Consider the following 25,450-nt stretch of genomic DNA (forward strand, 5'->3'; position numbering starts at 1 on the left):
CAGAAGTTTTTTTTCTCCTGCTGATAATAGCCCACCTTAATTGATTAGCCTTGTTAGAGTTGGTATGGCAACCCCCATTTTTTCATGTTCTCTGCATATATCTATCTATCTCTATATATCTTCCTACTGTATTTTCCACTGCATGCATCTGATGAAGTGGGATTTAGCCCAAGAAAACTTATGCCCAAATAAATTTGTTAGTCTTTAAGGTGCCACAAGTACTCCTCCTTCCTTTTTGCTGATACAGACTAACACGGCTACCACACTGAAACCTTGTCACCATTATAGTTAAAGGCACTTTAGAAATACAGTTGTTATACCAATGAAACAGGATGGTAACAATCTATGGTGTGCTAGCAGCTTGTTGTTGGGGGGAAAGAGAAATATCTTTTCATAGCAGGCAGCCTCTGCAGAACTGCTGAAGGTCATCACCTGCAGGTAGTATTTTAGGCCGGATAGGAACCAAGACATGGAGAAGCAGCAGCTTGTCTCCAAAGCAAGTATAGATGTACATTTACTTTTGTCTAGTTTTCAGTTTTATTGAGTGTGCCCCAATACTAAATGTTATCCCTCAGAATCAGCAGCGAAGCAGTTGGAATTGGGACAACGCTCAATTTAAAATCTGAAAAATTCTGCCTTTTTATCATTCTGCCTGCAGTTTAAGTCACTGTTGCTCACAATTATTTTAATGCCAAGAACCATTTTACATCAGGTCTGGACTGCATCCTGATTTATAAACAATTAATTGATTCTAGTGGAGATGCTCCCCAAAGGCTTTGAAGCTGCATAGCAGGAAGAAAAGCAGCATTCAAGTATGAATTATAAGAGTCAGTAGAAGATATTCACCCACCTCCTCAGTATCCCTGTTCCTTTCTGAAGGGTATTTATTTGTTTGTTTACATTCTATCCCCTCTGGTGAATAAAAACTTTCCAAGCATGACCCAGCTGCTGTGCCATCTCAGAGACATGAGCTTCTGACTCATGTGTTAACTCTGAAGCCTAATGGCAGCAGCTTCTGATTTACTATGAAACATTTTGCCTCGGACCCCAGAGAAACGAGACAATTCTACCAAGCTAGGTATCCCCCGCCCCCTAGGGCCAGCACCTTCGGGGGGGGGGGTAAACGTGGGATACACCTATCAACGACCTGACCCCATCCCAGCTGCTAAGCGGGGGGGACTAAGGAACGAGGGGGTCAGCCCTGCTTTGGGTAAGAAGCGTAGCGGCACGGCGGAGAACAACGGGTTAAACCCCATTCACGCTGGGGGCGGCGCCCCCTTCCGAGAGCGACCAAAGAGACTCGCAAAGGGGGAAAGACGAAAAGCGATACCACCCACACAGACACATACGCAATCTCTATGGCGCATGCGCAAGGACTGAGTTTCCCCTCTCCCCCGCACCTAGTTGGCTGGTCCCGTCGCTCCCATGCCAGCGCATGCGTGTTCACCAGCTGGGAGGCCTGCCCCCTCACCCCTCCCGTGTCACGTGATTTTGGCTGCGGGTCAGTGATGAGGTCACGTGAGAAGGCTGGTCGAGTCACGTGATCCGGGTGGTGGTTGGTGCTGTTATGGCTGCTGCCGTGGTGGTTGCGCTGCGGCAGCGGTTGGCGGGGCTGCGGCGGAGGCTGGAGCGGCTGAGAAGAGCGGGCGGAGATGGTGAGCGGGGGTTACCCCGGCGCCGTCGGCCCTGTCCGCTGGAGGCAGCCGGCGTGAAGGCGGTCCTTCTCCCTGTGGAGCGTCCTGGCCTCCTGTCCCATGTACAGCCGAGCTCTGCAGAGACGGCAGCGCCTCCCCATGGGCCGGCCTAACAAGAGCTCTGTCCCGGGTTCCTCATGGAGACTTGTTTCCACCGAGCCTCTGCCTGTCACTGTGGCAAGGGCTCATCTAGGCCAAAGAGAGACTTTTTCAACTAAAAGTTGAATTCTAGTGTGTAGCCTCTTCCTAAAGCATCAGGCCGTGAACGTAAAAAATAGGGAAGGTCAAACTTTGGCACAAAAGCAGTAGGCTGTCAAGAAAACGCGCCTCTGGCTTGTTTCAGTATTTTACTACTCAGCCGTTTGAGAGAACTAAAACGAAACAAATTAGAGAGTAGGTTTTTGTGGTTACTGAGCCAGTGTTTTCTGCAGATATTGCTATGATGGATACAAACGTGTAATGATAAAGTCAGGCAAGCCAGGCTGTTGAAAGACACTGATTGTAAGTTATTGCCAGACATTTTTCTGGCTTTCTAAGGAGGTCTTTTTTCCCCATCCTCTTATAGATGCTTTTTTAGTGAAGGCTGCTATCTCGCTGGAGAAGCTGAAAGATCTTTGTAAAGAAGATAAAGAAATTGTAAATCCTTCAAATCTTTTGCAGCTTTACACACAGGTATGGTATTTAAATGAGACATGCTTTAAGAAACAGTCACATTTATAATTAAAATTAAAGAAAAGGTGGCATAGCATGAAAAGATTCCTCAATGTTCTTAGATGCCTGTAGTGTATTTTATGGTGGTTGCAAGCATTTTCAGAAAATTCAGGTCACTTTATGCTCTGGATCAGAGACAAGCAGAATTAATGGGAGTTGCACCAGTGTTAGAGGAGGACAACACTGAGTCCTATCTATTATGTAGATTGAAATTATTGTAAGAATTTTAACTTTGTGATTTGTGAACTCTAGAGTGAGTTTTTCTAAATTAAATGTTTTAAAATTAACTTTCAAATCATAACATTAACAAGCTCATTTTACTGTATATAATGTTTAATGAATTTGTTGAATGTTTTGTTTATAGTATGTTTTCCCTTTTTATAGATAGTCTTGGACATCACATATTTTGAGGAGAACCAACTTGTAGACGAAGATTTTCCAGAAGATTCTTCCTCACAGAGAGTTAAAGAACTTATCAGTATTCTTTCAGAACCAGAGGTTCTAGTTAAAGAAAGCAACATGCATCAAGATGTGAGTACTGAATTATGGCAAACAACCTTACTTCAAATGGTTGGGGTTTTTAATAGAGAATGACACTTATTTTTCATTTTGATGGGTAAACGACAAAATATTCTGAGGTCTTTTTAAAACGTTCTGATTCTTATCTGTCTATAAGCACTGATTCTTGAATGATGGTCTACAGACCACTTTTAGAAGCAGCTCACTAGACTCTCACGGTGGTGGTTCTTGCTAGTTGTAGTCCAGTCCAGGACTCATTAGAGTTTCAAGAGACCTTTTTGGCTGCTTAATCTAAAAACAATAAATTCTGTGCCCTTCACAGTTCTCATGTATTTCTTTGATTTCCTAGGGCTAAAACAACAGTTTTGGTTCAGCTTTTGAGTTTTATTTCAGCTACGTGGTGTTCTTGGTACAGAGTTGCTAGAATGTCTATCCTGGAGACGAGGAGCTCTACTCTACATGTATTGTCACACTGTAAAAGAGAAAGGATGCTGGATAACAGAAAACACTGACTTGTTTAAAAAGGTAAAGCCCCTTTTCTTCACAAGCAGGCATTTTAAAATTTGTTGTAATTCTAACAAGCTAGTGATCGTGGGAAAACTGTGATCCTCAGACAAGCTGTTTGCTTTGAGTTAGATTGGAGTTTTGACAAAATCACAACAGTCACAAAGTATATTAGATTTTTAATCTATCCACAGTTTTCTCTTCTGTCATTGGACTGGATCACAGTTGGAAACTTGGAGTAAAATTTTCAGAAGCACCTAAGTGACTTGTTTACATCGGAAAATTTTACTAGTTAAGCTGCTATAGCTAAACAGATACAGTTATACTGATATAAACCCCCTTGTGGATATTCTTTTTCAGTTGTCATGAATTCCTTCCAAAGGTTTTTCTTTTTTGTTTGTTTTTTCAATATAAAAAAGGTGCTCTTAAATGTAATAACTGAATTGATGAAATTTAAACTTTAATTTATAATAGTATAACTTTTTTCCATGTAGACAGACCCTTAGGATACCAAATCCTATTGATTTTTTGAGATTTAAGCCTATATCTAAATATGTGTATTGCACTTGAAAATAGGATTTAGGCTCCTAATTCACATAAGCACTTTTGAAAATTTTACCCTTGGACATTGTCTACTTAAAATAATTTATTGAACTTTTAATCTGTTCAGCAGCCATTTGAAAAGTTACCTGAAAATACTTCTCTTGTGTTACCCATTAGTACATTAAATTTAATTTGAGCTAAAATTTTAAATCTCCCTAAAATAGCAATTTTAAAAGTCTTAACTAAAGTCATAAATATAGCAATCTAATATGGTTTATGTTGCATATCTGAACACAGGAAGATGGAAAAAAGTTAATTTCATGGATTTATGACTCTCCATAAATTAAAAAGTTACTTTTGCCTTTAAAATTATATTCATCTTATTGTTTTTCCTTCACATAAGTACTTGAGAAACATTTTAATTTAACATAATTCTGACTAGAATTGATTACATTGCAGTTGATCTAATTTGTTGTATGCTGTTCTAGCAGTTTATTTTCTGTATAATTTATATTCAGTGTCTTAACGATGGAATCCATTACTTACTGAAGATGCTAAGGTTTAGATACCCTCCTCGGCTAAATGATGTCTCATTTCAGGATAAAGACACAGCTAGATTGCTCAGTGAAGGTAAATTGTTCTTCACCTGTTCCTTCTCCTTTATAAGATCCTCTACCATATAATTTTTAAAAAGGCAGGTTGAACTTCATGCAGATTCGAATTCTGTCCCCTTTTAAGAACAATAAATCATAGAAACAGGCAAGAACAAATTGTCCTGTTTTCCTGTTCTGAATTGTGGACATGAGTGCGGAGAGAGAGAGAGAAAATAAGACAACTTGCTGAACTATAAATTCATCTCAGGAAAATGGACAGCTGAATGATCTAGTTATGGGATACAAAGCCTTTGACATCTAGGTCATTGGTTCAAATTCTGGTCTAGATCGTCAGTGCCCAAAAGTTATTAGCATCTGAAGACAGTTTGGTGCCAGTATGTTTTGTGATCTGTCCAGTTCTCAGTAGGCAAGTGTCAACATAATTGGCACTAAGTGGTACCTTGCTGGCAGTCTCTACAGTCATGCTTAGGATTAAATGGACATGGTCGATTAACTGTGTTCACAGTGCTAGAGATCGTACTTCCAGAACTGGGTTGAGTCACATTAGGTAGAGTTGAGACATTTTTACTGTCACTGCCTATGCTGTACCTGTTATATATCACTATTGCTATTATTGCTTTTCATCTGAGGATCTTAAAGTACTTTAAAAAAACTGAATTTAGCTTCACCCTCTCTCCCCCCCCAGCACCATCTGTCTATAACATTTTAGTCAAATGTTTTAAAAAAAAAAATGGGGAGTCACTATTCAACAAATTCTTTTGAGGTGGCACTGTACATTTATATAAACGATGAAAATTGAAGCACAGGCTTGTTAAATGAATTTAAAAAATTCAAATAGGAAGTGTTTTGGAGCGAGGATTAAGACAGTAACCGGGGTTTTCAATCTAGCCTTGTCATAAGTATACAATTCACTTTTTATAAAGTAAGAAGAGTTAATAGGACTTTTTTTTATTATCTTATAGTCTTTGTCTCTTCACTTCTTTAGTAATCTTTTTTCTTTGTAAAAGACCATGGATATCTACTGTATGGCATTGTCCAAATACTAAAGCTACTAATACTACTGGGGAACTGCTTTTTAAACACGGTGCAGCTGAGGAAGTGCAGAAAGTTTGTTTACCTATTTTAAAAAAACCTCTGCCTCTGTAAGTGACATTCTGTATTTTTATAAACCATTGCAGTAAACACTGATATCTGTCAGAAAATTGTATATGGTAAAGTTGGTATTAAAACCCATCTTTTACTGGAAGACAGTGCCCAAAGTAATGAGCTAGGACTTAGACTTGGAGTCTTTTTTGCAGCTTTGCCACTGGCCTACTAGGTGACCTTGGGCAAGTTACTTCACTTCTCTGTGCTTTCATGTATTCTTCTGTAAAATGAGGATAATGATACTTACTGCCTTTTGTAAAATTCTTGATCTGTTGAAAAGCATTAAGTTAATGATTATTAGTTTGTTAAACAGAATAAAAGGGGAGAAATAAGTGTCGTGTCACCTGGAGTCTTGAATTCTAAATTGTTTTTGCAGGTATATTTAGTGATACCCATGTACTGGCCATGATGTATATTGGAGAAATGTGTTACTGGGGACTGAAGCACTGTGGAGAAGAAAAGCCTGGACCCTATGAAATGGATTCTGAATCTAATACTGAACTGTATTGCAGCTTACATAGTGCAGTGCTGGATTTCCGAGAAGTAGGAGAAAAGATGTTAATGAAATATGTAGCTGTGTGTGAGGGACTCTTAAAAGGACAAGACTGGAATACAGCAAATGCAAAACTAATCTTGGACTACTTCAAGAAATTCCATAGTTAGCTTAATTAACCAGTTGCTGTTATCCATTCTTTACAAGAAAGTTGCAATATATGACGAAGACAAGTAGAAAGATCAACATTAAACTGAGACAAAACACTGTTAAAACCTCAGTAGTGTGACTATTTTTCTTGTGCTATTGGAAATTTTACAGCTACGATTCTGAAAGCTGTGGGGGAGAATTGCTATTTATTTGGTTAAAAACATCTTACAATTTAGTGAGCTTCCAATCAGGCAAACTGCCTGCATTCTCAATATTAAATTCTGAAGAGGGTAGGTGTGTACACGTGTGTGTGACGCACATTCTTTTGGCACTGAATGGTTGAGGATAACACAGCTGCTCAACAGTCATGAATAACAATGATAGCAGAGAACTTGTTGATGGGGGATTTTGTGATGTGTACAGCTATCACCCACTACCACCACAGAAGCGAACAGTGAAAGTGAGAGTCTATTATTATGGCTTTAGGTACTGTGGTTAAAATCGAAATATCCTCCCTCTCCTCGTACAGATCGTAGGTAAAAGCCCTTTCTAGTGCTGGAGAGGCGGTTTGAGGTTGTTTCTAAGGGTATGTCTACACTACGGAATAAGGTCGAATTTATAGAAGTCGGTTTTTTAGAAATCGGTTTTATAAATTCGAGTGTGTGTGTCCCCACAGTAAATGCTCTAAGTGCATTAAGTGCATTAACTCGGCGGAGCGCTTCCACAGTACCGAGGCAAGCGTCGACTTCCGGAGCGTTGCACTGTGGGTAGCTATCCCACAGTTCCCGCAGTCTCCGCTGCCCATTGGAATTCTGGGTTGAGATCCCAATGCCTGATGGGGCTAAAACATTGTCGCGGGTGGTTCTGGGTACATATCGTCAGCCTCCCGTTCCCTCCCTCCCCCCGTGAAAGCAAGGGCAGACAATCATTTCGCGCCTTTTTTCCTGAGTTACCTGTGCAGACGCCATACCATGGCAAGCATGGAGCCCGCTCAGGTAACCGTCACCCTATGTCTCCTGGGTGCTGGCAGACGCGGTACGGCATTGCTACACAGTAGCAGCAACCCCTTGCCTTGTGGCAGCAGACGGTACAGTACGACTGGTAGCCGTCATCGTCATGTCTGAGGTGCTCCTGGTCGCCTCTGTGAGGTCGATCAGGAGCGCCTGGGCAGACATGGGCACAGGGACTAAATTTGGAGTGACTTGACCAGGTCATTCTCTTTAGTCCTGCAGTCAGTCCTATTGAACCGTCTTATGGTGAGCGGGCAGGCGATACGGACTGCTAGCAGTCGTGCTGTACCATCTTCTGCCGAGCAGTCATGAGATGTGGATGGCATGCAGTCCGTCTGCTGCCAGCGAAAGATGTAAAAGATAGATGGAGTGGGTCAAAACAAGAAATAGACCAGATTTGTTTTGTACTCATTTGCTTCCCCCCCCTCCCCTGTCTAGGGGACTCATTCTTCTAGATCACACTGCAGTCAAGGTGCAGCGAGGTAAATCTAGCCATGTATCAATCAGAGGCCAGGCTAACCTTCTTGCTCCAATAAGGACAATAACTTAGGTGCACCATTTCTTATTGGAACCCTCCGTGAAGTCCTGCCTGAAATACTCCTTGATGTAAAGCCACCCCCTTTGTTGATTTTAGCTCCCTGAAGCCAACCCTGTAAGCGCCCCTGCCAGCGTCAGAGCAATGGCAAACAATCGGGCATCTGAGAGTGCTGTCCAGAGCAGTCACAATGGAGCGCTCTGATGGGGCTAAAACATTGTCGCGGGTGGTTCTGGGTACGTGTCGTCAGGCCCCCGTTCCCTCCCTCCCTCCGTGAAAGCAAGGGCAGACAATCATTTCGCGCCTTTTTTCCTGAGTTACCTGTGCAGACGCCATACCACAGCAAGCATGGAGCCCGCTCAGGTAACCGTCACCCTATGTCTCCTGGGTGCTGGCAGACGCGGTACGGCTTTGCTGCACAGTAGCAGCAACCCCTTGCCTTCTGGCAGCAGACGGTGCAATACGACTGGTAGTCGTCCTCATCGTGTCCGAGGTGCTCCTGGCCGCGTCGGCTGGGAGCGCCTGGGCAGACATGGGCGCAGGGACTAAATTTGGAGTGACTTGACCAGGTCATTCTCTTTAGTCCTGCAGTCAGTCCTATTGAACCGTCTTATGGTGAGCAGGCAGGCGATACGGACTGCTAGCAGTCGTACTGTACCATCTTCTGCCAGGCAGGCAAGAGATGAGGATTGCTAGCAGTCGTATTGCACCATCTTCTGCCAGGCAGGCAAGAGATGGGGATGGCTAGCAGGCGTACTGTACCATCTTCTGCCAAGCAGCCATGAGATGTGGATGGCATGCAGTCCTTCTGCACCGTCTGCTGCCAGCCAAAGATGTAAAAGATAGATGGAGTGGGTCAAAACAAGAAATAGACCAGATTTGTTTTGTACTCATTTGCCTCCTCCCCTGTCTAGGGGACTCATTCCTCTAGGTCACACTGCAGTCACTCACAGAGAAGGTGCAGCGAGGTAAATCTAGCCATGTATCAATCAGAGGCCAGGCTAACCTCCTTGTTCCAATAACAACGATAACTTAGGTGCACCATTTCTTATTGGAACCCTCCGTGCAGTCCTGCCTGAAATACTCCTTGATGTACAGGCACCCCCTTTGTTGATTTTAGCTCCCTGAAGCCAACCCTGTAAGCCGTGTCGTCAGTCGCCCCTCCCTCCGTCAGAGCAACGGCAGACAATCGTTCCGCGCCTTTTTTCTGTGCGGACGCCATACCACGGCAAGCATGGAGCCCGCTCAGCTCACTTTGGCAATTAGGAGCACATTAACCACCACACGCATTATTCAGCAGTATATGCAGCACCAGAACATGGCAACGCGATACCGGGCGAGGAGGCGACGTCAGCGCGGTCCCGTGAGTGATCGGGACATGGACACAGATTTCTCTGAAAGCATGGGCCCTGACAATGCATGCATCATGGTGCTAATGGGGCAGGTTCATGCTGTGGAACGCCGATTCTGGGCTCGGGAAACAAGCACAGACTGGTGGGACCGCATAGTGTTGCAGGTCTGGGACGATTCCCAGTGGCTACGAAACTTTCGCATGCGTAAGGGCACTTTCATGGAACTTTGTGACTTGCTTTCCCCTGTCCTGAAGCGCATGAATACCAAGATGAGAGCAGCCCTCACAGTTGAGAAGCGAGTGGCGATAGCCCTGTGGAAGCTTGCAACGCCAGACAGCTACCGGTCAGTTGGGAATCAATTTGGAGTGGGCAAATCTACTGTGGGGGCTGCTGTGATGCAAGTAGCCCACGCAATCAAAGATCTGCTGATATCAAGGGTAGTGACCCTGGGAAATGTGCAGGTCATAGTGGATGGCTTTGCTGCAATGGGATTCCCTAACTGTGGTGGGGCTATAGATGGAACCCATATCCCTATCTTGGCACCGGAGCACCAAGCCGCCGAGTACATAAACCGCAAGGGGTACTTTTCAATAGTGCTGCAAGCTCTGGTGGATCACAAGGGACGTTTCACCAACATCAACGTGGGATGGCCGGGAAAGGTGCATGATGCTCGCATCTTCAGGAACTCTGGTCTGTTTCAAAAGCTGCAGGAAGGGACTTTATTCCCAGACCAGAAAATAACTGTTGGGGATGTTGAAATGCCTATATGTATCCTTGGGGACCCAGCCTACCCCTTAATGCCATGGCTCATGAAGCCGTACACAGGCAGCCTGGACAGTAGTCAGGAGCTGTTCAACTACAGGCTGAGCAAGTGCAGAATGGTGGTAGAATGTGCATTTGGACGTTTAAAGGCGCGCTGGCGCAGTTTATTGACTCGCTTAGACCTCAGCGAAACCAATATTCCCACTGTTATTACTGCTTGCTGTGTGCTCCACAATATCTGTGAGAGTAAGGGGGAGACGTTTATGGCGGGGTGGGAGGTTGAGGCAAATCGCCTGGCTGCTGGTTACGCGCAGCCAGACACCAGGGCGGTTAGAAGAGCACAGGAGGGCGCGGTACGCATCAGAGAAGCTTTGAAAAACAGTTTCATGACTGGCCAGGCTACGGTGTAAAAGTTCTGTTTGTTTCTCCTTGATGAACCCCCCCGCCCCTTGGTTCACTCTACTTCCCTGTAAGCTAACCACCCTCCCCTCCTCCCTTTAATCATTGCTTGCAGAGCCAATAAAGTCATTGCTGCTTCACAGTCATGCATTCGTTATTCATTCATCACACAAATAGGGGGATGACTACCAAGGTATCCCAGGAGGGGTGGTGGAGGAGGGAAGGAAAATGCCACACAGCACTTTAAGCACAGCACTTTAAAAGTTTACAACTTTAAAATTTATTGAATGACAGCCTTCTTTTTTTTGGGCAATCCTCTGTGGGGGAGTGGCTGGTTGGCCGGAGGCCTCCCCACCGTGTTCTTGGGCGTCTGGGTGTGGAGGCTATGGAACTTGGGGAGGAGGGCGGTTGGTTACAGAGGGGCTGCAGTGGCAGTCTGTGCTCCAGCTGCCTTTGCTGCAGCTCAACCATACACTGGAGCATACTGGTTTGGTCCTGCAGCAGCCTCAGCATTGAATCCTGCCTCCTCTCATCACGCTGCCGCCACCTTTGAGCTTCAGCCCTGTCTTCAGCCCGCCACTTACTCTCTTCAGCCCGCCACTTACTCTCTTCAGCCCTCCACCTCTCCTCCCGGTCATTTTGTGCTTTCCTGCACTCTGACATTATTTGCCTCCACGCATTCGTCTGTGCTCTGTCAGTGTGGGAGGACAGCATGAGCTCGGAGAACATTTCATCGCGAGTGCGTTTTTTTTTCTTTCTAAGCTTCACTAGCCTCTGGGAAGGAGAAGATCCTGTGATCATTGAAACACATGCAGCTGGTGGAGAAAAAAAAAGGGACAGCGGTATTTAAAAAGACACATTTTATAAAACAGTGGCTACACTCTTTCAGGGTAAACCTTGAAAGTTAACATTACATACATAGCACATGTGCTTTCGTTACAAGGTCGCATTTTGCCTCCTCCCACCGCGTGAACGGATTTTGGTTGAATGCCAGCAAACATACACTGCAATGCTTTGTTCTACAGTGATTCCCCAGTACGTGTTGCTGGCCTGGAGTGGTAAAGTGTCCTACCATGAAGGACGAAATAAGGCTGCCCTCCCCAGAAACCTTTTGCAAAGGCAGAACCGCAAATGCCAGGGCAAAGTAATCCTTTCACATGCTTGCTTTTAAACCATGTATAGCATTTTAAAAGGTACACTCACCAGAGGTCCCTTCTCCGCCTGCTGAGTCCAGGAGGCAGCCTTGGGTGGGTTCGGGGGGTACTGGCTCCAGGTCTAGGGTGAGAAACAGTTCCTGGCTGTCGGGAAAACCGGTTTCTCCGCTTGCTTGCTGTGAGCTATCTACAACCTCCTCCTCATCATCTTCTTCGTCCCCAAAACCTACTTCTGTATTGCCTCCATCTCCATTGAAGGAGTCAAACAACACGGCTGGGGTAGTGGTGGCTGAACCCCCTAAAATGGCATGCAGCTCATCATAGAAGCGGCATGTTTGGGGCTCTGACCCAGAGCGGCCGTTCGCCTCTCTGGTTTTCTGGTAGGCTTGCCTCAGCTCCTTCAGTTTCACGCGGCACTGCTTCGGGTCCCTGTTATGGCCTCTGTCCTTCATGCCCTGGGAGATTTTCAGAAAGGTTTTGGCATTTCGAAAACTGGAACGGAGTTCTGATAGCACGGATTCCTCTCCCCAAACAGCGATCAGATCCCGTACCTCCCGTTCAGTCCATGCTGGAGCTCTTTTGCGATTCTGGGACTCCATCATGGTCACCTCTGCTGATGAGCTCTGCATGGTCACCTGCAGCTTGCCACGCTGGCCAAACAGGAAATGAGATTCAAAAGTTCGCGGTTCTTTTCCTGTCTACCTGGCCAGTGCATCTGAGTTGAGAGCGCTGTCCAGAGCGGTCAGAATGGAGCACTCTGGGATAGCTCCCGGAGGCCAATACCATCGAATTGTGTCCACAGTACCCCAAATTCGAGCCGGCAACGTCGATTTAAGCGCTAATCCACTTGTCAGGGGTGGAGTAAGGAAATCGATTTTAAGAGCCCTTTAAGTCGAAATAAAGGGCTTCATTGTGTGGACGGGTGCAGGTTTAAATAGATTTAACGCTGCTAAATTCGATCTAAAGTCCTAGTGTAGACCAGGGCTCAAGAAGCCCTGCGCTTAGTTCCACCCTTTCCTGCTGTAGGGCTGCCTTATCCAGCTGCTCTAATACTTAAGGACAGGTTTCAGAGGAACAGCCGTGTTAGTCTGTATTCGCAAAAAGAAAAGGAGTACTTGTGGCACCTTAGAGACTAACCAATTTATTTGAGCATGAGCTTTCGTGAGCTACAGCTCACTTCATCAGATGTTGTGATGAAGTGAGCTGTAGCTCACGAAAGCTCATGCTCAAATAAATTGGTTAGTCTCTAAGGTGCCACAAGTACTCCTTTTCTTTTTTCTAATACTTAAGCCCATGTTAACAGCGCAGCAGCCTGCGTTGCTGCTCTCACCGTTGCACCGGGGATACGTGCCGCTGAGCTGCGGCTGGGGTCCCTGTATCGTTCCGAGGGTGCGGGGCTCCCGCCAAGGCTCTGCACCAGCTGGGCTGAGCCCCAGGCTGGCTGCCGCGGGAGGCCCGGGGTTTCCCCCTGCCTTGACCCGCAGGCGCGCGTGAGGCCCCCGGCACCTGAGTGGCCTCTGCCGGGGGCGCGGCGCGGTGCAGGCCGGCAGCGCAGCTGGGAGGCGGCCGGGGCGCCGCGTGGGTTTTCGGTGACCCGGTAGCGCTCCCCTCTCCACGCCCCGCGAGCTGGAGGCCGGGATCTCCGAGCCGGGCCAGGGCCTGGCACCGCCTGCCGAGAGCGAGCAGCGCCCCCGGGGCTCTCGGCCGCAGCCGGTGGGCGAGGCAATGGCAGCGGGCAACGCTGGGGACTGGGGCCGCCTGGAGTCCGCCCTGCGCAGCAGCCTCCGCCTCCTCAGGGACAGGTGGGCCCGGGGGCCGAGGCAGCGCGGCGGGCAGGCGGCGGCCGCAGAGCGGTCGAGAAGCGGCCTCGAGGAGGCCGGCGAAGAGGTTTGCGCCCTGCAGACGCTGCCGGTGAGTGAGTGACCCGGCTCCTGCCACCCCTCCGCCCAGCCCAGCCACCTGCCTCCCTCCGTCTCTAGCCCACCCACCCCGGGCTCTCCTCCTCGTCTCTCTGACCACTCCAGCCATCCGGTTCCCATCCTGTTTGCAGCACTTGGGCGCGCCCATAAATCAAAGGCATGGTCAGATTATTCTGCCCTACCTTCAGAAATTACCACCTGGGGGTTCATGTCTGATACCAGAAGGCTCTTTTTCACCGGGGTTCTCGCAACAAAATTTTTGGTGGCCTCCAACTCTTGCTGGTGGCCGCACTCACACTTTTTCCTACAACAAGAAAAGGAGTACTAGTGGCACCATAGAGACTAACAAATTTATTTGAGCATGAGCTTTCCTGAGCTACAGCTCACTTCATCGGATGCATTCAGTGGAAAATACAGTGAGGAGATTTATATACACAGAGAACATGAAACAGTGGGTGTTACCATACACACTGTAACAAGAGTGGTCAGGTAAGGTGAGCTATTACCAGCAGGAGAGAAAAAAAAACCTTTTGTAGTGATAATCAAGGTGGCCCATTTCTGGCAGTTGACAAGAACATGTGAGGAACAGTGGGGGTGGGGGGAAACATGGGGAAAGGGGTGAGGAACAGTAGGGGGGGAAACAAACATGTGTGGTCGGGGATGAGGGTTGGCGCTGGGGGTTGGTGCCCACTGCTGTGTGGTCAGGGCCAGGGATTGGGGGGGTCGGCACCCGGAGCCAGCACCTGCTGCCGCAAGACCGGGGCCTGCGGTCAGCACCAAGGGTCAGCACTTGGGGTCCATGCCCACTGCCGTGCGACCGGGGCAAGGGATTGGCATCAGAATCCAGGGCCAGCACCTGCTAGAGCCTGGGGTTGGTGCGTGCTGCCATGTGACCAAGGCTGGGGATCGGCGCCCATGGCCAGCACCCCCTAGAGCATAGGGTTGACATCCATGAGTAGCATCTGGGGTCAGCAACTAGGGCTGGGGGCAAGAGCACATGGGTGGGATTGGCCCCGGGGGCAAGCAGCCACCGCCAGGGTTGGCACTTGGGGTCCACACCTGCTGCCATGCGGCCAAGGCTAGGGGTCAGCATCCAGAGCCAGCAAACCGCTGGAGCCCAAGGCCAGGGATCTGAACCCCAGCACCCAGGGCTGGGGATCTGCACCCAGCACTGGCAGCCACTGGAGCCGAGGGTTGGCGCCCAGGGTCAGTGACCATGGCTGGGGGTCAGAGTGTGCTGCCAGGGATCAGCGCCTGATGCCTGCGGCTGCCACCGGGGTTGGGGGTTGGCACCATGTGGCGAGAGCTGGGGATCGGAGTCTGCGGCTGCGCAACCAGGGGTTGGAGCCTGAAGACCCATGGCTGAAGGCCAGGGCTGCATGGCCAGAGCTGGGGGTCAGTGCCTGAAACCCTGCAGCTAGAGCCGGATGTTGGCGCCTGAAGCCTCATGGCTGCAGCAGGTGATCTGCAGTCAAGCTCCCTAAGTCCCCACCCCAGGGCTAAAGCGTGAGCCCCACTAAGCCACTCTTCCCCCCAGGTAGAGAACTCATCTTGCTCCTTCAGCATTGTTCTCCTCTTTTCTCCAGAGATGGTGCAGGGCGGCGTGTCCAAGAGCAACAGGGAGGAAAGGGGAAGGCCTATGCTTTGCCCTCCCTCCCCACCAGTCACCCACCCAGGAGGCTGTCATGGCCACAGGGAAACCCCCTGGTGGCTGCGTTCAGCCACGGTGGCCACATTTGAGAAACGCTGATTCTAGCAGATAAAGGCATAACAAGATTCAGTGGCTGGAAGCTGAAATTATCAAAACTCAACCTGGAGATAAAGTGTACGTTTTTTAACAATAAGGATAATCAATCATTTGGAGTCTAAATCCAGATTGGACATCTTTCTAAAAACTATGCTCTTATTCAGCCACAAATTGTTGGTCTAGATAAAGGGATTGCAGATAATCTATGGCCTGTGTTATGCAGGAAGTCAATCATGGTCCCTTTTTGACCTTATAATGTAGTGACCTGTTCCGTGTTTATACTTTTGCATGTGAAGTAATATTATTTTTGCTTTTATTTTTCCCTCCTAATCTCTTCTGTTTGCATTAGTGAGGTCCTCGGTCATTAAAACTGCTTTTCTTTAATGTTTTCAGATTGATGTGCAGTTATACATTATGTCATTTCTCTCACCCCAAGACCTGTGCCATTTGGGAAGCACAAATCAGTACTGGAGTTTAGCTGTGCAGGATCCATTGTTATGGCGATATTTTCTCTTGCGGGATCTCCCTTCTTGGTCTTCTGTTGACTGGAAATCACTTCCAGATGTGGAAATCTTTAATAAATCCTTTTCTGAGCTAAATAATAATGCATTGTATGACTATATGACAATGTAAGTATTTTACGTTTCTCCAGTGTGTATAAAGCAGTATAACTCACCCCAAATCCAGATTTTAAAATCACAACTCTGCTAGTCTAATTACAGGAAAATATTACTTGACTCTTGAAGTGGTTTTGCAGATAAAATGCATTTCTGGTGCCTTGAAAGGAAGTTTCTAATTATGTAACAATTCTGTCAGTTCTTTCTGTTTGCAATATTCATACATACCTATTTAATTCCAAAGGATTTCAAAGCATTTTGCAAATGATACACATATAACGCCACAGAAATGCAGCCACCTCAGAATAGGAGTTAGAGAGCCAGCCACAGCATGCTATACAAAAACTGTGGTGGTAATATTTTTGCCCAGAAGACAAGCAAACTCCTACTCTTACCAAAAGTACTATGTAGAGCAAATGGGATTTTAGTTTTTAAGGTCTTATCTGACAGACTCAGGTACAGAAAATTGCATGAAAAATCTATCTCTACAGTCGATCAACTACATTAAAAGAATATTAATGTTGCAAAGTCAAGCACTCATCGAATAAACCAGAGGTCCTTTGGAATAAAATAGTATTTCATGTAATAAGCATAATAATGTCCAGGCAACCTTAATTTTGGCATTTCCTAACTTTTGCATCTTGACTTTGGAACCTTAATGTTCTTTTAATATAGCTTTTTTTTGGATACAACTTCCTAATTTTAAAAAAACGGGGAAAAAATCTGTTACATGGAACAATATTGGCAATAATTGGGGTTCTCGAATATGTGGATCAGCCACTAGAAAGGAATGAGACACATGCTTTGTCAATGCTGTGCTTTCACAATTATTTGCTGACAACAGAGGAATGTAGATGTTCAGGATCCCCGGGTTCAATTCTAAGTTGTGTGTTCAAGAGGGCACAGACCCTTATATCCCTGTGCTCCTAGCCTGTTCTTGTTCCCCTTTCTTTTATCCACCTCCTGGCTCCTGCCTCTCTCCCACTCTACTCTTGTTCAACTCCCTGATTCTGCCCTCTTCCCCCTGCACATCTATGTACATTCCTCTATCCCCTGCCTCTGCAGCTGTCTACCCACCTACTCTTCTGGTGCTCCCCATCCTCTGGCTCTTGTATCCCACTGCTATCCTGAGTACCAATCCAGTGCCTTAACCACAAAAATATTTCTCACTGGACCGATACTTCTCATTTGTTTACATAGGCTACATAACAACCACCAGTTAACAACTCTGTCACTACTGACCTCATTGATATGAATCAGCAACCTACAAGTCACAAGTAAAATACATTTGGGACCTAATTTGGTTGACAGTAATTAATATTGCCTTTGTATTTTGTGTTTAATTTCTAATTATATCTATTTTACCCAGATACAAAAAGAGCTGTCCTCCGAGTAGACATTTGAAATCAAGCCGTCACACATATGGAGCTGTGACTTCCTTTTTACAATCACTGGTCACGCAAGCAGAACCTCGCTTTGCCCTTTTTGGACCAGGTTTAGAAGAATTGGATGAATCTTTGGTGCGAAGAATGATGACTTGCCCAGACATTTTGCCTGTAGCTGGCTTACCTCAAAGACAAATCCATGGTAATAGTCAGTTGTTTCTTTAAAAACATGTTCTACAAGAGAAAAGGTGCTTTTTATACCTCCCTTTAAAACGAATATTAGTTTTATAGACTATGTTATACAGGAGATCAGACTAGATGATTGCAAAGACCCCTTTTGGCCTTAGGTTCTATGAATCTATACTAAAACTGGATTTTTTTTCTCTCTGTGGCTGATTAGAGGAATAAAATACCATTGTGGAACAATAAGCATTCGGGGTGAAATCTTGGTACCTAGAAGTCCGTGGGAAAACTCACATTGAAATCAATTCGGGCGGGGGTGCGGGAGATGGGAGAGGAGGTGTGTGTCAAAATTTTACCCTGGTTTTAGTCCAGAACTTAAAGTCAAACATGCTGTTGATCATGGATAAGTCTTGAGCCCAGTTTTCTTTAGCTGACATTAATACTATGTCCTTTTCTTTTTTAAATTACTTTTGCTTGATTGCCTGCATGTTATACAAAAAAAGGAAAAGTGGATGACGGACCCCATTTCCTGCTATAATATCCTACTTAAATCTAAGTTTATGTAGGAGATTGGTAATAAAATGCCTTTATTAAAAAGAACAGTGACCTAGGAAAATATAGGAAGTAGTTAAATGATTAATCAACAGGATTTTACATAAAATATAGTTCTAAACATCTGCAGTTTCCCCTCACTCTAAACCAGAGTAAAAAAACTCAAAGATTATTTGGTTGGGAGCCACTGATATTTATTTATTCATAACTGATTTGGAATAATGGAGTTGTACTCACAGGTAGCATATGCAAATATGCATTTTGAGTGCTGTTTTCCTGCTGTTATATGTCACACTTGTTGCATCTTTTTTTAAATTAGGTGTAAGACATTTTGGATAGAACTTAATATGTAATTTAAGAACAGGAAGCGTAGTAGAACTTGATCCTGATTGGGGTGTCCAGGTGCTTCTGCAGTACAAATTTTAAATAACTTATTTATGTACTTGAAATAATTGCAAGTGCCATCCAATCTTTTATAGCAATACTTAATTAAATTATCAGCATCTCAGTGTGATCAATTTAGTGTGTGTCTAAAGTCACATTCTGATGTAATGAATATATTTTCTTGTAATATAGAGACACACTTGATTAAATGTATCCAATTTATGATCCTTATGGATTTTTCAGCCTTTGGTGTTAGTTGTCTTCAGCAACTGAATATTTTTATATCCTAAATTCATTTTGTTCCTCTTGTAGGGATTGGATCAGGAGTCAGTTTTCAATTTAATAACCATCAAAATTTCAATATTCTGACATTGTATTCAACTACCAGGTAAGGCTTGTTCTCTGCAAAAATAAAGCTGAATGTTCTCAGTTATTTCGGCTTTTTCTCCTGGTCTCAACCACGGATGTAATTTGGATATCACAGCACTTGATTATTTCTGTAAATCAGGTGAATGGACATCTCCTGTAAATTACATCAGTTGCCACTGCCACTCACAAATTGTGTGGCAGAAGGTAGGCCTAGTTTTTTAAATCTGGCCCAAAGAATCTTTGATCAGCATGAGTATGTGTGTGTGTAATGCACAAAGAGCAGTGCCTTTCCTTTTTGTGTCTCTAATTTCATTTTTGAAATTTATAAGCATGAACCTACCCATTGGTGCATGTTAGTATGGATCTTGCAAAACTGGTTAACTATGCATGCAAATTATAAAAAGCTGTTTCAGGGATGAAACTGTTCTGTATGTTTTGGCCATTCCCCTCTCCCCTCTTTGTGGAGTCTCTCCCTTTTCCTATTCTGCTTCCAAATTAGTCTGGATAATTTTGTTAAATGTTTGGGGTGTTTTCATATTTTTCAGCGTGGAAAGGAAGAGAGCAAGAACAGAGCAAACTGTTACAGTCAATAAGATGTTTTACCAAGAAAACAGCATAGGAGGGAATCAACAGGCAGTACACTACAATGTAATTGCTCAGGTTAAAAAGGTGTGCGAAGTAGTTGATGGATTCATCTATGTTGCTAATGCGGAAGCTCATAAAAGTAAGGAATGTTTATTTTAACTATGTTGACTCATATTTTTTGGATGGTTGAGATGCTACTAGTACATGAGAATACATTTATACTTTGAAGGCCACATTCTGATTTTATTATTCACCTTCAGAAGTACAGAGGAAGATACTAATCAATATGAGTAAGAATTATGAGTCCAAATGAACTTAGTGTGGTTTCAGGACAGTTCTTACTAATGATTGACTACTGAATCTGCTATATAACTAGAGGAATTTAATTTTACAAGGACACTAATAAGCAGGCTATATGCAGTTTTGCTACAATATAAAAGCAAGGTGTGGTCAGTTATTCCTTTTGTGTAAATAATTGTTTGGTATGAATTCTTAATAATCTGAGCTAAAGATCAGAGCAAATGAGATGGGGTTTTAAGAAATGTCAGTTGGAAAGATTTAGTTTTGTTAATGGCTTTCATGTTTAAGGAGACTAAGTAAAGTCCTCTTATTCATGTCTGAATACTAGTGACATCATAGCAGAATTTTTTGGAAGCCTTTGTGATCCATCACTAACTTTGCATACACAGCAGCTGACTTCCCCATGATCTGCCACACACCATCTGTCCTTCTGCTCACTGCTCATCATCTACTACGGTGGCCCATCACCATTCCTTCCATGATAACTTTCTCAAGGATATATCCACCTTTATGCCAAATGTGACCAAAGTATATAAGTTTGCACCTGTTGATTTCCAAGTGCAGAGTCCACTTCTCTCCAATAATATTTCTAACATAAGCATGCATTGTCTTCTCCGTCCAGGAGATATGCAAGAGTCTTTTCCAGCACCACATCTCTTCTTTTTTCTTCTTGTCAACTGTATTAGTTTTCCAGGATTCACATCTATAAGTTGCTATGGAAAAAATTAAGCTTTTGAGCAATCTAACCGTAATACATTTTGAGATACCTTGGTTTTTCCACAGTTTCATGAGGGAGGCCTTGGCTGAGCAAGCCATCCCTAGTTGTCTTCAGATTTCTTTGGAGCAGCCTCCTTGGTTGAATATGTATGATCCCACATAATTAAATTCATCTATTGGCTCTACAGCTTCACTGCTGATCATGGTGTTTGCTTGTATCCTGTTGTAATTAATCATGTCAACGTACGTGAATTTCATTTTTGCCACATTCAGGAATAGTCCATATTCCTCACTAACTGTTTTTTCAGACTCCAACATTTATTGCATTGCATCGATTGGTTTCACCAAAGAGCATCATATCATCAGCATATCTGAGGTTGGTTAAGAAGTGTTCATCAGTGCCGAAGTCCCAGTTCCTTCCGCCTTATCAAAATCTTCCAGGGCTTGTCTCATGATAAATTCTGCATATACATTGAAAAGACCTGGGGACAGAATACACTCATGTCTCGTATTCTTCCCAATGGAAAGCCACTCACTATTGCCCACTGCTGTTCACATGATAGTTTTCATTTTATTCCAGAGTTCATTCGGGTTGTTTCTTCTCTTTAAGGAGACTGTCCATTATCAAATGGTTGGTAAAGTTTCTACAGTTTCTCCTAATATATGCACTGAAATATCTCATTAGTTTATCAGACGTCTGGCACTGCACTGAAACAGAGTTCTGCTATCATCTAAAGTTCTTTCCTTGCTTATTTTCATGTCATGATGGTATAACTCTCATTCTTTGACCTAGTCTTAAACAGTTGTGTGTTTTCTGATTTACCAGTCCATTAACGGGAAGTTGAATCAAACAGGTTACCTGTTGATTTTTAAAATTTGTTTCAGTTGGGAGTATTTAAACTAGAGCATGTATTTACATTTAGGATTGTTTCTAGCATCTCATTTTATTTACAGAAGATGTAAAACTATAATGAAGAAACATGTCCTGAATATCTTTTAATACTGAAAGTGTGTTTACTTTTTGTTTCTTCAGCCATGCTAGATTGTCTTCAAATCATTGCCTTTGAAAAGGAGGAAAAAGTCAAATCAGGAAGGGAGAGATGGAAGGAAGAGGGAGGTGGGGCAACTCACTGCCCTAACTGCCTCTGTGAAAGTTAGGAAAATGGCCTATTGTGACTTTGGTTATTATCGCTTGGAAGGTACTCTAATAACTACAATGATGTGTATCCTCCTAAGAACCAAGATAGAAGAAAATGTAATAAAGATGAGTTTGATTATATATGGCGGGGTTTGTATATAGTCTAATACTCATATTTCAAACTGTTTTCTAGAACACGACCGTCAAGATGAATTTGCTCATATTTTGGCAATGATAGATCCAACTCTTGGGCCTCCAAACAGGCCTGTACTGATTTTGTCCTGCACCTCTGAAGTTGGCATTAAAAGAATCCCTTGTGTTTACATGGCACATCAACTGCAATTAAATCTGCTAAGCCAACCATGGATGGTATCTTCACTTCTTAAAATATTTGTTTTCTTTTTACTCATCCTCTTTATATTGTCTCGTGAGTGAGCAGTAATGTTTGAAGTGGACTTTAATATAAATGTTAGTGGCACACTGTAGTTAAAGGAGAACTGCTAGGCAGAAAAGCTTAAATACAGATTTTAGGTAAAATATTTTCCTTTGCCTTCATAAGTATAATGTTGGAAAGCTTTGTGTATTTTTAAAACACACCACTGTTAATTAGAAGACTACATAATTTGAATTAAAATATACTAGAAATTATAGAATTCATAATCTATGTGAAATTCTAAAGTTTGAAACTTTGTTCCCCCAAGAGTTATAAAAAGGAATTTCAAATAACGTGATTCCAACTGATACTGTGAAGGAAATAAGATGTCAGATAAACCAACTGATAAACAGCCGAGGGGAGGTTTAAGAGAGAACTCTATAGGAAATCAGTAATGTACAGCTTTTCTAATGGCTCTGTTTATTCATCCTCTGAACAGTACTGTTTCCTTTCCCCTAATTTACTCTAAGAAACATGTTCTGTTTAAGGGACCTGGAAGCCAGTGACAAAACAGGCAGATTTGACAATATTTTTAAGAACAAATATGGAATGTTAATCTAGTATCTGTACACTCAATATGTATATCCATATACCACATTAACATCTGCCATTATTGGTTTTACAGGTGCAAGATTCTGTAGCTGCTACTTTAAGTGGACTGTTAAATGGAATTGAGTGGATCCTGGGAGAGGTTGAATGTAAAAATGCACAATGATCAGACTTGCTTAGTCATACTGTATGGACTTTGTCATTTGCAAAGAGTATGAAGTGAACATTTTGCCCTGATGTTGTACTGACTGATAAGAGATTTAAAAGGCAGCCCTCCGTGATTACAAATATTTTAATAATCAACATTCTTCCAAATGTAGACTTGAATTATAAATGAAAGCAAGTTTGACTGGATACCAACATTTGACAAAGAAATGGGTTTGATTTTTTTTTTTAATTTGCGGTTTTTATAATGCTTTTTATTCTCACCATATTCTATAACATAAAATATTCTGCAAACCTTGACCCCCAATTAGTTTAATGCCAGAATAACCCTATCACCTAGGTGTATGTCATACCAGACTTGGATTAGGATGGTTTGGCGAAGATGGAGTTCTGTCTTGTTCTCTCTTGGGACTGAGAGAGGCCAGGCAGAAATCCATTTTCTCCAACCCATCCTAAATATGTCAGAGGTAGAGGGCCACAATTGTTTTCATGGAACTAAGGGCTCTGGGAGAAAAGAGAAACTTGAGCCTGCAGCCCTGTGTGAGTAGCTCCGACAGCTGGCTGCAAGAGGGGCTACAATGGGATCAGAGTAGGAAGATAGGCAGTTTTCATGGAGCCAGTCGTCTCTGCTTTACCTCCACCTCCATCCATGGCACTTGGATACTACAGTGGTGAGGATCATACAAGTACCTGTATAGAACAGTGTTATAATTCTGTATTCATAGGTGTAACAGCCCTCTATCTCTGACATATTTTGGGTGAACGTTCTATCAATAGTATAAAATTAAGCTAGTGTCTCTTAGTTTTACTATTAAGATCTCTGTGAGAAATGAGGGCACTTAACATTTGGGAGGCCTGGGTCCTCAAGCAGAACTGTCCAGAGTGAGGCCTATGAAGAGAAAATACAAACATGTTTAGATGCCAGAGCATGCACAGGAAGTGTTCCAGAATAACTTCATCATTCCTCCTATCAAAATACAGAGGACTTTCCAAGTGGCCCTTACTCCCATTATCACCGAATGGAAGGTTGAATTGGTCTCGCTCCTGCAAAATATCTATTTCAAAACATTCCATTTGCAAAGTTCCTTTTTTAAAAAACTTTCCAGTGATTGATATTTAGGCCAGGGGTAGAAATAAAGGAAATTCAAAAATATTTCCTGTTTCTATAGCCTCAGGTAGCCAAGGTGTCCTAACTGTTGTTGTATCAGCGCTCATAAGGGACAATTTGGAGTTCTAAGATTAACCCTGGGAGCACCAATATGCCTATTCTAGCTTTTATTTTTTAATAGTGGGTATGTGTATATAGTTCTCTTGTAAGATACTCTATAGAACAGAAGAGATAAAACACGTATAATGCAATCAATATTTTGGATACATATACATAAATACCGTAAATACATATGGATCTCAATACTTTGTAATATGGCTTCACGTGAACGGCTGGTTGTAAAAAAATAATAATAATAATTAAAAAATGCTACTATAGTCTAATAGCCACTCTGCTCTGTAGAGAGAGACTGCAACTGTCTCTGGTGCCACTGCAGCTCCTACCGTTTCATACGTTGGGAAGGAGGATTCATTTATGCAGTGATCGCTATTGTAATAGCACTCTCTTTTCTCCCTTCAAAAATGTGTAATAAATTGTTTTTTAAAGATGGCAGATCTTTCTTATTTGTGTGGGCACCATAAACATCTGTGCTGTCCAGTAACAGTTAACAAAAAATACCTCTTCCATGGTGTAATTGGTGCAGAAATATGGGCATAGACCAAAACAATGAGGTTATTTTCAAGAGTATGGGATGGTAACAAGTTTCAGTTAGAAAAAGGAGAAAATAGATACAGGGAAATTTTTTTTCTTTTACTTTTTTCAGAAGGTAACATGAAAAATGGGGAGAGTTAAAGAGAATTTGAAAAAAAAAAGTTCTTCATATTGTCTTGTATAACATTTTTATTTAAGGGATGTGTAATAGTAACAGCTGCTTTGCATAATCAACTCAGTTACCATACTCAAGTGTTTAATACATAGAAACTGTTAGTGATATACTTGGGCTCCAATGACTGTTGGTGTTTACAAACATCGCAAACTAAATGGCAATGTTTCGAAAACCAGACTTTCCTTCTGGTGAGAAGGAATAGAAGAACATTTATTTCAAGGCACAATAATACTGTTTTAATTAATTAGGCCACATGTTAGCAAATTCTGCATTAAACCAAAATAACTGTGATTTTTCCTACTATATCTCTTTTCTAGCATTTCCCTGTTGGCTCTGATCTTGGTTTCTACATGTTACTTTCAAAGGTGTGATTTAATATGAATATTTGTTAATGATTTTTTTAAAGAAAAGAAAGTAGTGAAGGTACATTGGGGAATACCCTTTTTTGTGAGCTTAGAGAACACAGAGCAGCTGCAATATGCACAATGTATCAAAACAATGGTAAACCACATTAGAAAAAAGCATGGAGGAAGATTAGATAGTCTCAAGTTGCAATGGGGGAGGTTTAGGTTGGATTTTAAGAAACACTATTTCACGAGGAGGGTGGTGAAGCACTGGAATGGGTTCCCTAGGGAGGTGGCGGAATCGCCTTCTTTTGAGGTTTTTAAGGTCAGGCTTGACCAAGCCCTGGCTGGGATGATTTAGTTGGGGATTGGTCCTGCTTTGAGCAGGGGGTTGGACTAGATGACCTCCTGAGGTCACGTCCAACCCTAATCTTCAATGATTCTATGATTAGAGCTAGAAGTCACCTCGCTTAGTACTTCTTACTTTTGTTTCAAATACTGTTGGTTCTCAAAGTTTTAGAGTGAGCAATGTACCCCCTTCAT

At 43.4% G+C, this 25,450-nt stretch overlaps 2 protein-coding genes across 5 annotated transcripts; both read left to right on the forward strand.

Annotated features, from left to right (window-relative positions):
* Positions 1–1,505: 1,505 nt before the first annotated feature.
* On the forward strand, positions 1,506–6,499 carry RIMOC1 (RAB7A interacting MON1-CCZ1 complex subunit 1). Its single transcript, XM_048850134.2, has 6 exons — positions 1,506–1,655; positions 2,260–2,366; positions 2,790–2,936; positions 3,318–3,449; positions 4,490–4,601; positions 6,108–6,499. Exons 1-6 carry the CDS (start codon positions 1,568–1,570, stop codon positions 6,392–6,394), a joined length of 873 nt encoding a protein of 290 aa, XP_048706091.2. The 5' UTR covers positions 1,506–1,567; the 3' UTR covers positions 6,395–6,499.
* A 6,650-nt stretch (positions 6,500–13,149) lies between these two features.
* On the forward strand, positions 13,150–24,286 carry FBXO4 (F-box protein 4). Of its 4 annotated transcripts, none has more exons than XM_048850135.2 (7): positions 13,166–13,497; positions 15,646–15,881; positions 17,239–17,456; positions 18,686–18,761; positions 19,288–19,466; positions 21,676–21,851; positions 22,541–24,286. In XM_048850135.2, the coding sequence occupies exons 1-7, from the start codon at positions 13,312–13,314 to the stop codon at positions 22,628–22,630; spliced, it is 1,161 nt and encodes a 386-aa protein (XP_048706092.2). In that variant the 5' UTR covers positions 13,166–13,311; the 3' UTR covers positions 22,631–24,286. The 4 variants fall into 4 exon arrangements, with proteins under 4 accessions (XP_048706093.2, XP_048706097.2, XP_048706092.2 ...); XM_048850137.2 differs by lacking the exon at positions 13,166–13,497 and adding an exon at positions 13,507–13,994; XM_048850136.2 differs by lacking the exons at positions 21,676–21,851; positions 22,541–24,286 and adding an exon at positions 21,378–21,669 and having other exon boundaries at positions 13,150–13,497.
* The last annotated feature ends 1,164 nt before the right edge of the window (positions 24,287–25,450 follow it).

Source organism: Caretta caretta, chromosome 5 (assembly GCF_965140235.1).
Source record: "Caretta caretta isolate rCarCar2 chromosome 5, rCarCar1.hap1, whole genome shotgun sequence".
NCBI classification, from domain to species: domain Eukaryota; kingdom Metazoa; phylum Chordata; order Testudines; family Cheloniidae; genus Caretta; species Caretta caretta.